At 30.7% G+C, this 15,787-nt stretch overlaps 1 protein-coding gene and 1 long non-coding RNA gene across 4 annotated transcripts in view; one reads left to right on the plus strand and one right to left on the minus strand.

The window, feature by feature from the left end:
• Positions 1-15,787, minus strand: part of LOC121129724 (corticotropin-releasing factor receptor 1) — a 44,735-nt gene that overhangs the window by 24,927 nt on the left and 4,021 nt on the right. For both annotated transcript variants that reach the window (XM_071893540.1, XM_040725446.2), the window contains exon 3: positions 12,885-12,961. In XM_071893540.1, the coding sequence (XP_071749641.1) occupies positions 12,885-12,961 (77 nt within the window). The remainder of the gene's footprint in view (positions 1-12,884; positions 12,962-15,787) is intronic.
• LOC139907168 (uncharacterized) lies at positions 2,039-3,818 on the plus strand. 2 transcript variants are annotated; one of them, XR_011783593.1, is made up of 3 exons: positions 2,039-3,250; positions 3,302-3,441; positions 3,504-3,818. It is a non-coding gene; the product is annotated as an uncharacterized lncRNA (long non-coding RNA). The 2 variants fall into 2 exon arrangements; XR_011783592.1 differs by having other exon boundaries at positions 3,302-3,818.

Consider the following 15,787-nt stretch of genomic DNA (forward strand, 5'->3'; position numbering starts at 1 on the left):
AGGGTGTGCCCTATATTTCACTGGTCAGGTGTGCTTCTGATGTTCAAACTTTGCGATTGATGAAAACTAGAACAAAAATGTCCCTTATTTATAATTCCTTCCTTCGTCGTATAATATAATAGACGCAAATCAATCTTGAAGCAGAGAAAAAAATACCCCGTACCTATCTATTTTTGAGAGAAGACCTAGCAAATGTTGACAAAAGCAACGAAGGTCTCCCCTTTATCAGCTCTATTTTTTTAGCTAAGATTTTGCAAATGTCCAATACTTCACCGCCGAGTTGTTTCCCATCCTAAAAAAGTATTAACTTTAATGGGTTAATAATAAAAGTAATTGATAGGGATGTAAAATTGTTGAACATATTAGTATTATTTGGTAACCTGCAAGATATAAGTAATCGTATAAATTTTTTCTCTGTATTTTAAAAATTCAAATGTTTGTATTAGCATACAAGGATCACTAAAATTCTAATAATGATCCTTTTCAGCAGAGATTTATTTGGTCTATCATAATTCCCAACATATAGTTTTACTTTTTTAATTATACTCCCGAGGATTTAAACAGCTTTTGCATCCTTACTCATCTCTTCTTAATTCATATAACGTTTACTCATAAGTAAGCGTGATAATTTTGGTAAGAATAGAAAAGTTGTCGAGGAGAAATAAATAAATACGCATGGCATCATTGATTAAATAATATACATCTTCTTCTATCAATCAAGAACTTTATCATTTCCGCCTTTATTATTCAATATTAATATAATATTAGATGCTAATAGTCGATAGATAACTGAATAAAATGCCTAAAATAACGTCGCCTTCTGTCAGGATTTATGAAAATGGAGGCCCAGGAATTTGGAAAATACTTACCGGATGAGAAACAGATGGCTTTTCGGATTTGTCGATATAAATGTGCCTTTAGTCCCCTGTCTAGAATTACACGCCACTCATTATCCTCATCTCATATCATGAGCATGGATATTCATCTAAAAAATCAAGTTAATGATGAATACATCAAGTCAGACTTTAACTCTGATCTCACAAAGATGCTTATTGCATGTAATATAACCTTATCCATTGCTAATCATCTATGTTCAAAAATTTATGGAGAAATACAAGGGTAAACATATCCCTTCCCGAGGAACCATCATTAAATTAATGGAGGATGTTGGTACTGATGTCATTTATAGAAATACATATAAAAATATTTTGAGTCATCCACACCAAATGACGATCAAGTTATCAGTAAAAAGTATATAATACTTTACTAATTTCGAAATGAAACTCTGAATTTTGTACTATCTAACAGTAAGTATTCAATTTTTTTTTAAATCTAACCTTAAAATATGATTCTATTTTAGCTAAACATATCAAGAATTATGATACACAACTCATTAAATAGCAAAAACAACTGCTTAAATGGTCACAACAACGGGGGTAGTAGCTTTGGATGGTTTGCAACTAGTTTGTCTAAGACTAGTTTCTTCGCTTAAAGACTTCGGTATGATAATTAGGTTTTCCAATATTACATAGTTAATAAATATTACTCTTTTTATCACTTAAGGCTTAGCTATGGTTGATAGGCTCCAAGAAATGGTGTTCAGAAAACTCATAAAAGGCAAAAACAACTGTTTAAATGGTCACAACAACGGGGGTAGTTACATTGGGTGTTGCATTATAATTAGCAATTGTGTATATCCTTCATGATAATAGTATGTTGTTATATAAGCATATAAATAACGGGGAAAATATTTTTTGATGCTCTTAATAAGGAGTAATATCGCCGGACATTACTACATAATTAGCTTTTGCTCTAAATCTTTAAGATGAATTTATTTCTAACATTTTTTTATTAGTATATTTATTGTCTAATTTTATGATTTTGACATTTACTTTATTATTAATAATTAGTTAGATCTCATCGGTAGAGATATATCTATCCTGTGCACAATTGTATATGCAACTTCCACATGAAGAAGAGGGGTGATTATATTTTTGATTAAACTCCACGTCTGGCTTGTGTTTTGCAACCAAAAGTTATGACATATTTAACTGAATTCATGTGAGAATAAGAGAATATTATTTGGATCAATCTATTATTTCAATATTCTGTATTTATAATTTATTATTATTATTAGTTATATGATTTTAATTGTTTAATTTTGTATATTTAACTTAAATGTTTAATGGTTTATTTTTTAGTATGTAGATTATATTTAATTAAAGCCTTCTTTTTTAAACTTTGAGCTTCAAATATATTTCAAATACTCTACTTTGTCGTTTCATTAGCTATTATTCTGAGAATAAGGTTCATAATGAATTACAATTTCATGGAGTGTGACGTTTTCAAATCTACTGTAACGGATAAAAACGTCGAAGTCAATTATACGTAGTATATCTTCATTAAACATTTTGCTAATAAATACATTCGTTATACCCTCAAAAATCATAATAAAGCAGGCAGATGATAATCACATCAGTATTTTAAACAATGATACCATATGTATTTTTTTCCCCTTCTCCTTGCACGCGTTTTTCTCTACAATATTATCAACTATACTCATAAGTAAGGGTGATAATTTTGGTAAGAATGGAAAAGCGTGCGAGGAGAAAAGAAGAATTACTTATGGCATCATTGATTAAATAATATACATCTTCTTCTATCAATCATGAACGTTATCATTCCCGCCTTTATTATTCAATATTAATATAATATGAGATGGTGATAGTCGATAGAGAACTGAATAAAATCCCCAAAATGACGTCGCCTTCTGTCTGGATTTATGAAAATGGAGGCCCAGGCATTTGGAAAATACTTACTGGATGAGAAACAGATGGTTTGTCGGATTTGTCGATATAAATGTGCCTTTAGTCCCCTGTCTAGAATTACACGCCACTCATTATCCTCATCTCATAACAAGAGTATGGATATTCATCTATAAAATCAATTTAACGATGAATACATCAAGTCAGACTTTAATTTTGATCTCACAACGATGCTTATTGCATGTAATATAACCTTATCCATTCCTAATCATCTACGTTCAAAAAATTTATGGAGAAATACAAGGGTAAACATATTGGTTCCCGAGGCACCATCATTAAATTAATGGAGGATGTTGGTACTGATGTCATATATAGAAATACATATAAAAATGTTTTGAGTCATCCACACCAAATGATGATCAAGTTATCAGTAAAAAGTATTTACGAATATCGAAATGGAACTTTGAATTTTGTACTATCTCTCAGTAAGTATTCAATTTTTTTTAATCTAACCATAAAATTTGATTCTATTTTAGCTAAACATATCAAGAATTATAAAACACAACTCAGTAAAGGGCAAAATTAACTGCTTAAATGGTCACAACAACGGGGGTAGTAGCTTTGGATGGTTTGCAACTAGTTTGTCTGAGACTACTTACTTCGCTTTAAGACTTGGGTATGATAATTAGGTTTTCCAATATTACATAGTCAATAAATATTACTTTTTTATCACTAAAGGCTTAGCTATGGTTGATGGGCTCCAAGAAGTGGTGTTCAGAAACTCATAAAAGGCAAAAACAACTGTTTAAATGGTCACAACAACGAGGGTAGTTACATTGGGTGTTGCATTATAATTAACAATTGTGTATATCCTTCATGATAACAGTATGTTGTTATATAAGCATACTTAAATAACGGGGGAAAATCTTTTTTGATGCTCTTAATAGGGAGTAATATCGCCGGACATTACTACATAATTAGCTTTTGCTCTAAATCTTTACGATTAATTTATTTCTAACATTTTTTTATTAATATATTTATTGTCTAATTTTATGATTTTGACATTTACTTTATTATTAATAATTAGTTAAATCTCATCGGTAGAGATATATCTATCCTGTGCACAATTGTATATAGCAACTTCCACATGAAGAAGAGGGGTGATTATCTTTTTGATTAAACTCCACGTCTCGCTTGTGTATTGCAACCTAAAGTTATGACATATTTAACTGAATTCTGATGTTAAAACAAGAAAAATTTCTGGATCAATCTATTATTTCAATATTCTGTATTTATAATTTATTATTATTAATAGTTATATGATTTTAATTGTTTAATTTTGTATATTTAACTTAAATGTTTAATGGTTTATTTTTTAGTATGTAGATTATATTTAATTAAAGCCTTCTTTTTTAAACTTTGAGCTTCAAATATATTTCAAATACTCTACTTTGTCGTTTCATTAGCTATTATTCTGAGAATAAGGTTCATAATGAATTACAATTTCATGGAGTGTGACGTTTTCAAATCTACTGTAACGGATAAAAAACGTCGAAGTCAATTATACGTAGTATATCTTCATTAAACATTTTGCTAATAAATACATTCGTTATACCCTCAAAAATCATAATAAAGCAGGCAGATGATAATCACATCAGTATTTTAAACAATGATACCATATGTATTTTTTCCCCCTCCTCCTGCACGCGTTTTTCTCTACAATATTATCAACTATACTCATAAGTCAATATTGCTTGTGAGCGCAGTTTTTACAACTAACTAGTTAGCCAAGGTAACAATATACACTTTTGTGAGGCAGCAAGGAAATCCTATCCTTGTGTTTTTTTCATTATCTAGAGAAGAAGGAAAATTTAATGATAGCACTCTGTGTTATATAATTGTAAGGTAATAATTTTAAAATCCAGACTTAACTCATAGTAAGAAAATGTAAATAAAATAAATCAATACAATTAAAATTTATTTATAGTACAGAATGGTAGACTTAAGATCATGCAAAAATGTATGAAAGGCAAAAATATTTAAGTTATATTAATATCTATAAAAGTAAATCCTTTTCCTTTTTCTTATTTCGATTGTTAGTAAATTTGACGATATCCTTGCTTGACACTTTATAGAGTAATAAAATCAATTTCAGAACTAATTATTTAAAAAGACTAACATTAATTTGCATAGAGTATATATTTATAATAATGAACTATCGGTATGTAAGCTTATAGTAATATGTTATATGTATATTATCTAATTTGCCATTTGATTACAGTATATAAGAGTGGTGAATAAATGTATAGCAATAAGTAAAAATTACAGCATACATATTTTTTTTACAGATATACATGAATAATAAATATTAATTTGTAAATTTACCAATCAGTTATCTCAGATTAGCACTTGCGTTCTTCAGTTTGAGCTTTTTAATAAGGTTATTTACTTTTATTCTTGCCCTTTTTTTCACAAAGGATGTTATGAATTCTTTTCGCCAGTTAGGATATAATTCAATTATATGATTATACAGCCTTTCAAATACGTTTGTCTTTTGTCAAGTGCGTCTTCATGGTTACAATGAAAAGCTTTGAAATATTTTTACATCTTCTTTTGAAATTCTTTAAGGGATAAATAATTTTTCTTAATTGGATTTTGGAGTAGCTATTTCTTAGGGTGGTCCTTATTAAATTAAGTTTAAATTTCTTTGAGTTAGTAACTTGGACTTGGTTCTGTACCAACACAATTATTCCCTGTTAGAAAAAGAAAGTTCTTTTGAAATTCTTTGCATTTGTGCTCTCAAAAAAAAGAAGACTGATTTGCTTCATAACACGTGACTCATTTTTCAAATTCGTAAACGTGAATCTGAGTCCATTGCATCTTGGTCAAATGCTCTTGTTAGGATTCAGTGAAATTGCCCAAAATTTACATGAACCTTTCATTATCAGTCTCTCTTTCTGAGCTTCTGAGGTCTCCTGGACCTTACTTGCTTCCAAAAGTTGTTTAACAGGATCTTGCCTTTCGCGAGTATCCTTACAAATATCACTGGAGGATTTGGGTTCATCTGAACTGGGAGAAGCAAAGGGAATATGGAGTAGGGGACTGCATCACTTTTTAATTTCTTCCGGGCCTTTAGGTGAAGAAGTTCAGCTGGGAGATTCCGCTCAAAATAATTGGAAATGAAATTCTATCACAAATCTTAGCATTCTTAATATTAATTGTGTCTTTTCTCCAACAAGCTGAGATACAAAGACACTGAAGCATCAAATTCTATGAAGGAAATGCAAAATATTGTGCATCCCGTTGATTGGGACAGTAGGTCATGGCACAAATACAGTTTAAATATCAAGATGATGGCATTTTTTCTAAACATTTCCAAATTAGGTCACTCCCAATTAAATGAAATTATCTTACTGCAGTTATAGTTATGTCAATACGTCAGCTGAGTCAGCTAACGCCAACCAGACTGCCTTAGAAAATCTTTGTTGCTTCACCTGTGTATATAGTCACCTTGCTAGAATGCATATTTATTTTTGATTAATAATAATGACATCTCAGGCGTGGTTTTTATACGAATTAGGGACGAAGGAGTGTGTGCATTAATTTTAAAAATAATATTAAATCGTCAGTCATTAAGATAACCATTAAGTTACAATCTAATAAGAAAGGAAAACATCTTTATGGTTTCAAATCAAACTATTTTATCATAATAGCAAATTTAAAATTTAACAACACTCATATCCGAAAATATACTTGGATGTCTTAAAACTAATAAATGTTCGTAATATATAGTAAATTTATTAATGGGTTCGAGTGTTGATAGGATCTGAAGTTCTTTTTGTTTTTAACTAAAGATGAAATTAGAAATAGTATTATTTACATGAACTTGTTATTTTTGATACAAGATTCAATTTTAAAATGACTCTTACATACAGTATGTCCAAAAATTATTAGTGTTTTTTTTAAATCAAGAAATAACCTAAAAAAGTGAATTTTATGGCGAAAAACTTTATTTACTTAGTCCTAATGAATAAGATGGATACTTTTTTTAAAATCGTAATAAACCTTATTTTCATTACTCTACAATAGTACAAAAGTAGAACGTATATAGGTGTAGTTATTATCTTTTCATTCATCAACTATTATTAAAGTTTCTTCATTTTCTGCATCATCTTCAGATGAATTTTGGAGCATTTTGACTTTCTTATTTTATAACTGACGTTTACGTCTGATGGTATTATGATTTTTTTTGAATGTCTAGCGAATTATTTAACTGTTATAGTAAAATTATAACTGTGTAAAGTACTTCAATTTAAGGTAGTCAATTATTTGCTTCAGAGCTCACAAATTCAATATTTGCTATGTATTGCTATTGTCTATAAGTTAGACTTATGTTGTAAAGGGGCCACCCTAAATGGGAGTACATTTCAAATACATTATTAATGATAACCGAACAATTTGGTTAGTTCATGTTTACGACTAGAGTAAGAGATATGGTATATCTTATAAAAACGAGAAGAGGCGCTCTAAAGCATGTGAATGACTGCAACCACATCTATAGAGTAGCCTATAAAACATCTCACAAGACTTATTGGAAATACGAGCGAGATGGTTGTAGAGGTCGAGTTTGTATTGTTATGGAAAATGAAACTCCCATTATAGTAAAGAGGCATGGCGAATTTATAATATATATATATATTATGTATATTCTTTATTCTATTATTTGTGTTGAACGCAACAATAATATGCCCAATCTTGGTAATAGGAATAAAAGACTCAAGAACAGGTAAAATTAAAGTCATCCCTGTAGCAACAGCAATTCAATCAAATCATTGATGTAGTAGTAATAACTATCCTGAGGGAGATCGGTATAGTGAAAGAGTGTTTCCATGATCCCCCTTCTTCGATCCGGTACTAATAGTTCATTATAAAATATGCGATTTGATATTTATATTATATTCTATCAAAGGATTATTCGTCCTGGTACAAAATCTTAGTATTAGTTGTGAATAGAATGAATAATTATGGTTAATATCGTAAAAACCTTTTCCTTGGCAGGTTTATAGAGTTATTTTCCATGCACGACCATATATTGATATATAAAATCTCTTACGAAAAACGTCTCTGTTACGCTTTCCAATTGCCACTGGAAGCTTAGGGCTACAGTCGACCCTGATCTTAATCCGTCTTGAGATATGATAAAGTCTTACAGGTAATCACAGTATAGGTTAAAAAGTGTAACAACTTCTTGAGTAAAAGACTACGAATATGTAAAATTAAAGTCCTCCCTGTACTCGCAACACTTACTATGTCTCTGTTCATTCAAAATTATTTATTTGTGTTCCTTCTTCCTCTTTTCCCTCGGCTTAAGTAGACCGGTTAAAAAACCGGACTTAATTCATTATAATAACAAACAACAATTATTTCATATTAATTACTCAAATGCCATAATTTCATAATTAATTACAAAGGACTTCAAGTTGATGTAAAGGAAGACCTTAAATTAAATGCGGGAGATACATTTATGCTATAATATATATATGAGGGCGAAACTTCTATAGGGCAAAACTTCCCAGGACGAAACTGCACAGGGTGTAACTTCCGGTCAGAAGATTATTCAAAGTATCCTGATAAATTTTTTCCCAAGCTTTCTCCATTTTTTTTAAATTCATCTTCTGAAGTTGTTGGTGCATTTTCATAGAGTTCCCTCTGGACCAAGGCACATAAATTTTCAATGGGAGACAAATCAGGACTATGGGCAGGCCATTTACCTTTGCCCCAGAAAGAATCCAAGTTGTCTGAACACCCCTTTTTGGAGTGGTGAGCAGGGGCACCACCCTGCTGGAAAATAGCTCTTGATGTGTCAGACAACATGTTCCTCTTCGAAGGAGGTCCAGTTTCTTCAGTACGAGACAAAGCTGACATCAGAGACTTGCTGAGGATCTCCATTACGTAGTACTTGGTCGTTACAGTTTGGTTTCGTGGAATCAGGTGAAGATCTGACACTGCCTGGTGGCTGATAACGGCCCAAACCTGAATTTTCAGAAGAAATTTAACAGTTGGAGTTGGTTCCACATCTCCCTAATCTCTTTCCCAAGCCCTATGTGTTTGGGGATTTGGGGCATAAAATAGCTCAAATGGACTTCCATCACTCAAGAGGATACATTTTCAGTCATCTGTAGTCCAATGTTTCAGCTCACGACAGAATTGAAGCCGGGCCTTCCTTTTGTTTTCTGAAAGTTTGGGGTGCAGACGAGGTTTGAATGGCAAAGTATTCAAAGAGTGCCTCAGGTAGTTGTGGACAGATAACTTGGATATTGGATAGCCCTTGGAAGTCAATCTTTCTGCAAGTTAACTAGTGAATTACCTCTTTTTGGTCAAAGATTTTGAAATCACCAGTTGGGAACTTTGCTAATTTTTTTCTTCCTTCCTCGACCCTTCTGATTTGTAAGGGTTTGTCCATCCTTCCTTTTCTTACACCAATTCTCAATGGCCCTGAGAGGAATCTGTAACCTTTGAGCAACGTCTCTCTGGCTTGATCCACCCTCTCTCACACCGTAAGCCCTGGTCTCCAAAGAGTGCTCTCTCACCATATCGGGTATTGAATTTCGACTAACATTCTGTGGTGTTTTCAGAGCCCTTTTATACTGATGTTTGATGCAATCATTGAAAATTATTGCATCCGAAAAATTCAATATTGTAATAATTGTATCATTCAAATTTCATTTTATTCCGACCAAAAATATTTTTTTTTTTACTATAGAACGGATATTTTTAATACCACCTTCAATTTTTGGACATACTGTGTGTCTTGAATTAGAGTCAAGTTCCGAGTCTATGAAAGAATAAAAAAGTTGGATGAAGTTTCCATTTGATAGCCATGTAAATTCTATGTGTAGGAATAAACGTTAAAACTGTTCAAGCTTTCGAAATAGTCTGGTTTCTATGCATCAGCTATTAATTAAGTATCAGAATCATTTAATAAATTGTCAATGTCCTTTTCATAAGCACTGTTTATTTCCTCTAAAATGCTATAAACTTGGTCATAAATAGCGCTGCTAAAAAGGTTAAAATATCTTGTTTTTTTTTACTTTCAATTATCTAGTTTCTGAACAACTCTACATTCAATAATAGAGTATTCATAAAAAATATATGCTTGTATGTATTTTACTTGCTAATCTGTCCGCTAATAAAGAGTACTTTAATATGGATACTCTTAAAATAGGGATGGGCAACTGGCGATCCGAGGCAGCATACAGCCCTCGACCTCACTCAGTGCGGTCTGCACATGAAGTACATAAAATCCAAAGAGAGAAACACCGATGATACTCTGTTTCATTCGATGCCCATTGCGACCACAAAAATTGACATTTCCATCCAATCTATTGTGAGCCAGCAGGCCCTTTAATTGAATGTGAGCTATTTGGACTAAGTTTTTTAAAGAAACTGTTTTAAATGAAGGTGTTAAAATTCTCTATTGCAGTTTTTTTAACCAAATGTTTTGTCTTTCTTGCTTATTAAGGACATGTAAAAAGGCATTCATATGCAGAAAATAGTTGTACATTGGTGCAATAAACATACATATAATATGCGTTCTTATTCAGAATCATTTGTAGCGTCTGTCATATCCAGTTATTTGAAGTGCGTGGGCATGAGGCACCTCCAATGATAGAGCTAAAAAAATGGCCCACATTATCATGGATATTGCCCATCCCTGTCTAAAAGAACAAAAATCAAAGGTACGTGAACAGAATCTCATAAAAAGATATTACTTTTCAAACCCAGAGGGACACTATTATTATTCCTTATACTAGACAAATATTAAATATGTAATTCAAATTTTAAATTGTCCATATATATAAAAAAAAAAATTTGATATGGAGAATGTTATTTTATCAAATTCCAAAAAAATGACATAGTTTGAATAATTATATAGAGACCTATGATAAAAGGTTTTTTATAAATTTTAGAAATATACTATAACTCTTTCTGAAACTTAAAAAATATCTGAAATACCATGAAAAATAATCCAATGAAGAGTGAAAAAAAATAAGGTACACTAATGTCCTGTCGATGCAAAAGTGTTATGGAAGCATTAGTGTATGAAAAATATTACAATTTTATTTAAATTCAAGTATATTTATTTTATTTTGAATTTATAACAAAGATAGGCGAGAATTATAATTTTAAAGGAATACGCCAAGACACGCACGACTTATTAAATAATGAGCAATAAAAGAAGAAAGAGCACACGTATGAACTGTTTTTCCTTTTCTAATCCCTATACTTAGTTTTTTCTTTACACACATCCCTTCTTTGGGCAATTAATACTAGTTTGCTTTCTGCACTCCTGCTCTTTCCCAATGGGGCACTCATTTTATTTTCCATTGGGAGTGACATTTTTTTTAAAATCCATAATTCTGAGCGTTATTATATGGATACTGTAGGGCTGTGCATACAAGCGAGTGCAAGAAAAGGGCAGGAGCGAGATCAATTCATTAAAGTTTATTTTAAAATATAAAATGCCTATTATGTTATGGTTTTGGAGGTTAGGAATATCACATGATTCTGCTTGATGATTGGTAATGGTCGTAAAAAAGTATGTAGAATGTAACGTTGATTCAACTTAAGAGCCACCTAGTGTGTAGAATATAATTTTCGGAAACATGTCACTTGCTACACTAGATGTAGTGCTCGTTGATTCATATACCAATACAGAATTTAAAAAAAAGGGTATTACAAATACAAGGTAAGACCTTCATGTAATTGGGCTTGCTAGATTTTTCAATCTTATGTATTATACCGACTGCTGGGCAAGACAGGCATATTTTGACAAAACACGCAACCACTCATAGTCTATGACATCAACAAAACACGTAACCACTCATCTACTATGACGTCAATATTAAAAGCGTGGGGGAAGTCAAACATCTATCGTACACGCGTTATGATATAATCTTGTATTTCTATTAACCTTGGGGAATATACATTATAAATGGGTAGAGTTTAATTCATTTCATGATTTAAACATTTCTACTCATACTACAAAAGGTGAAAAAACGGCAAGTAATTTTAATAAAAATAATAATAATATTACTTCAGATGAGGTTTAACAACTCCCTGGCAAACAAATCATATTATCTTTTTTTTCACAATTTGCTATTATTTTTTATTCCTGAGGAGAGAATGTCCATGTATTGAGTAAGTAGGTACGTGAGTGTGTGCTCATGAAAAACAGAGGGTAACCAATAGAGTCCGAAGAAGGTGGCCTGAAGGGGCTGTAGCACCCAAATTAAGGAGGTTTTGCTTTTAAATAGAAAATTAATATTTGAAAAAAAAAAAAATTGCAAAAGTTTCAATATTTGAAATTTAATTTAAATTTTTTTCTTCGCAAAAAGTTTATAATTCAATAAATAACGATGGATTTTTGAAATTTCTCTAGAAGAAATTTAATATTAAAATTTATTTTCTAAAAATTTAATTACAAAATATTTAATTTTTTACAAACAACTGGGGATTTTAGAATATTTTTTTTAAAAGAATGCATATTTGAAATTTAGTTTTTGATTTTTTTTCTCCATAATATGTAATTTTAATTATTGAATTTACAAAAAAAATCATAAAATAAGAGCATGATCTTGCTAGTAAATTGGCAACCACTATTTTTAGATATGTGTGTAGATGTGTCGTGTGCAAATTGCGATTTCTGTACAAATTGTAACTTGAATTGAATCAGGCAATTTCTACGTTTAATGTTCTTTAATTCTAATCGGATTATTTTTCGATTAACAAAATATTAATAGGGTTATTGATAGTTAATTAATTAGAATTAGAATTTAACTAAGGATATACCGAAAAGTGCTTCGAGGATTGGAAAAAGTGTTGGCAGAAGTGTGTTGTATTAAAATAAATATTGAAGAATAAATAAATATTTTTTCCAAAAAAAAATTCAAAAAACCTTACTTTTCAACACACTTCGTATTTATTATATACTAACGGAATCCCGTTCGTAAAAAGTTTCCCTGGATAAAAGAAACTATTTTAGGTACATAGTGGGAACTCAGTTAGTAGTGATTGGATTCTTATAATTATAGAATAATAAAAATGAGAGAACCTTACCAGCAAATTAGTGCATTCGATGTAATTTGTTCGATTGTTCCAATGCCCAGACTCGTTACACTTCAAATATGCAAAGCCTAAAAAAAGACAAAATAGAATCAATTTTCAGATCTTATGATACTTTAATAATCGTAGAATGCAAACACGTCTGCCGGAGGTGGGCTGGAGGGTCTGTAGCCCCCTCCAGATTAGGAAATTTTTATTTTTTACTAGAAATTTGTTTCACCATTCGGCTAAATTATGCAACAGAGCAAAACTTTTTATATGTGAATTTTTTTGTGAACATCTATCATTTTTTGAAATTTTTTCCCAAAAAAATTAAATATTTGAAATTTAACTTTAGAATTTTTTTTTGCAAAAATTTAATGGTATAAACCCTAGAATTTTGAAATTTGTATCAGAAAAAAAAAAATTTTCTACTAAAAATTTAATTTTCTTTAAGTACCTTTAAGTTTTTCAAATTTTTTTTCCATAAAACTTAGTATTTGAAATTTAATTTTGAAATTGGTCTCGAAAAATTTAATTTTTAATATTCTCTTTACAAAAATATTAATTTTCTGTAAAAAAATATGGATTTTTGGATCTGTCAATCAATATATATTTTGATATTTTTTTTCCAAAAAATTAAATATGTTATTTATTTATTTTTTAATATCTATGGATTTGCGAATTTTTTTAATTTTTGGTGAATAGCTATGGTTTTTTGAAATTTTTTCAGAAATTTTATTTTCGATTTTTTATCTTAAATGCCAAAACCAACCGTGGACGCCCCTGGAATGAGTACAAATAATTTTTTTAAGATGTCCAGTAAAATGATTGTGGAAAAAGGTTGCGGAAAAACAGGTTGTGGAAAAATACGTTATGGTATATCGTTGCGTGGTAATCTTGTCGTGTATATTATCATGTTGAAACAAATGCATTGTGAGTAATAACATCGTGAAGGAATATGATTGTGAATTATTTTATTACAAGACAATATTATGGAGTGCAATTTCTATTATATTCACCCTGGCTCACTGTTTGTGTAGATTAATTGCTGCGCCTTGAGGCAAGTAAAATTTAGCCGCTGCTGCTTCAAGTATCAAGGTACACTTCTAATATCCCAAAATACACTCTGGCCTACAGTTTGTAGAAGTCAAGTACTGGGCCCCAAGGTAGTTTAACCTCCACCACCGTCGCGTTTCTAAGCACCAAGGAACCCTTCTAACATGCTATAATATACCCTGGCAGGCGTACATTCATTTGGGCAGCATTTATTTCAGCGAGGGTCATCTTAGGAGCATTCATTTGAGCAATTATTCATTTCGGCAAGCTTCATTTCAGCGACATTTTCGTATAGTAAATATTATGAAATGAATTACGTCATTGTTAGACTTCGTCAATCAACACCCACCAGAGCGGTGTTCAAAATAAAAATTTGAGATATCTGGAAAGAGCAACTGAGGCTTTTATCGGATTTCGTCTCGACTCCGTAAGCTTATTTGGAGGGATGAATTTACAAAACATATTGTGTGGGATGGCATTCAAACACTTCGATCCATGATTCCTCTTGAAGTAGGTTCTTTTAAAAAGGATGTGTATTCTCCGATATTTTTCGTTGTCCAATCTTATGACAGTAAAGTTTTAATTCATGAGCCACTTTTAACTTGATTCCAAACTATATTACTTATATTTTGTTCTTTTTGGGAGAAGGCTTCACGGAGTTGGGACAGAAACTTTTTGGGTGCTTTTTCATCACTCTGTCAGCTTCATTGTATGTAAAAATTCTTAAAAGACAAAATAAACTATAGATTCTCCCTATTATTAATTTTTAATACAGCCTTGTGAACGGAACGCAAAATTGAACGTGCGATTTTTATTTTATTTTTTGAACGAAGAACGCTGAACACTAAAAATGAGATTTTAGTATTTCGTTCCAATAGGTCATAGTAATTTCGGAAGAGGCGTAGTTGCCCACGGGAAAACTAGCCCAGAAACAAGACAATGCAAATTCAGGGGCAATTTTTGAAATTGGGTAGGGACCTAAATCCTTCTCACCTGAAGACGCCCCTGATATTAATATTCATGTAAATATGAATTAACCACATAATAAAAGTACAAAATTATTATTTATGTCCCTTTCACGGAGTAATAATTTAATTTATCTTGTACTCAATGAAAAACATTCTCACGCTCTTAATTATTTCAAGAGTAATTGGCAAAAAAAAAAAAAAAAGATGTATACAATATTTTTCGTATGAATTGAAATTACTTTATATTGGGTGGATATTTAAGTTAGATATTATATTTAAAGTTACTGGTTGCAATTAAGGTTAATTGTTTTTCTATTAACCTTACCTGCAGTGTATTTTTTCATGTTTTTCTGGGGTTGGGCTAAAAAAAAAAAATATTTTTATGGAAAATACACCTCGTTTTATCTATCTGACTTAATTTGGCCTCAATGTTGTCTTAGAAATATAATTAATTAATTTCCTAATTCTAAAAATGTGGCAATGAATTTTCCCTACTTCAAGTACAACTAGCGGTGCTTTCAAAGAATTAATCAGAATCATTTGTTCGTTGAAATGAACTATAATTTGTTGTATATAAATGTTGAAAAAATTATTTTACCTTCCTTTTGGGTTGACGTGCTAAAATATACAATTTTATTACTATGACTCAGTACTATTAAGAGTTGGTCATAAGTCATATATAATAGATTTATAATAATTAAGTATCACTTAATTAATCAATATTTACATACGGGATTAAAAAAAGATCGATATGAATCACGACTGACATAGCTATTCCACTTCTAAAAAAAATGAAATATTTTTGTTGTTAGTCGGCTATTAATGTGTTTTGAACATTAATTTGATTTTTTGTTTTTATAATTTCCATAGACATTTCGGACAAAAAAAAAG

This window comes from Lepeophtheirus salmonis, chromosome 1 (assembly GCF_016086655.4).
Source record: "Lepeophtheirus salmonis chromosome 1, UVic_Lsal_1.4, whole genome shotgun sequence".
Classification (NCBI taxonomy): Eukaryota; Metazoa; Arthropoda; class Copepoda; order Siphonostomatoida; family Caligidae; genus Lepeophtheirus; species Lepeophtheirus salmonis.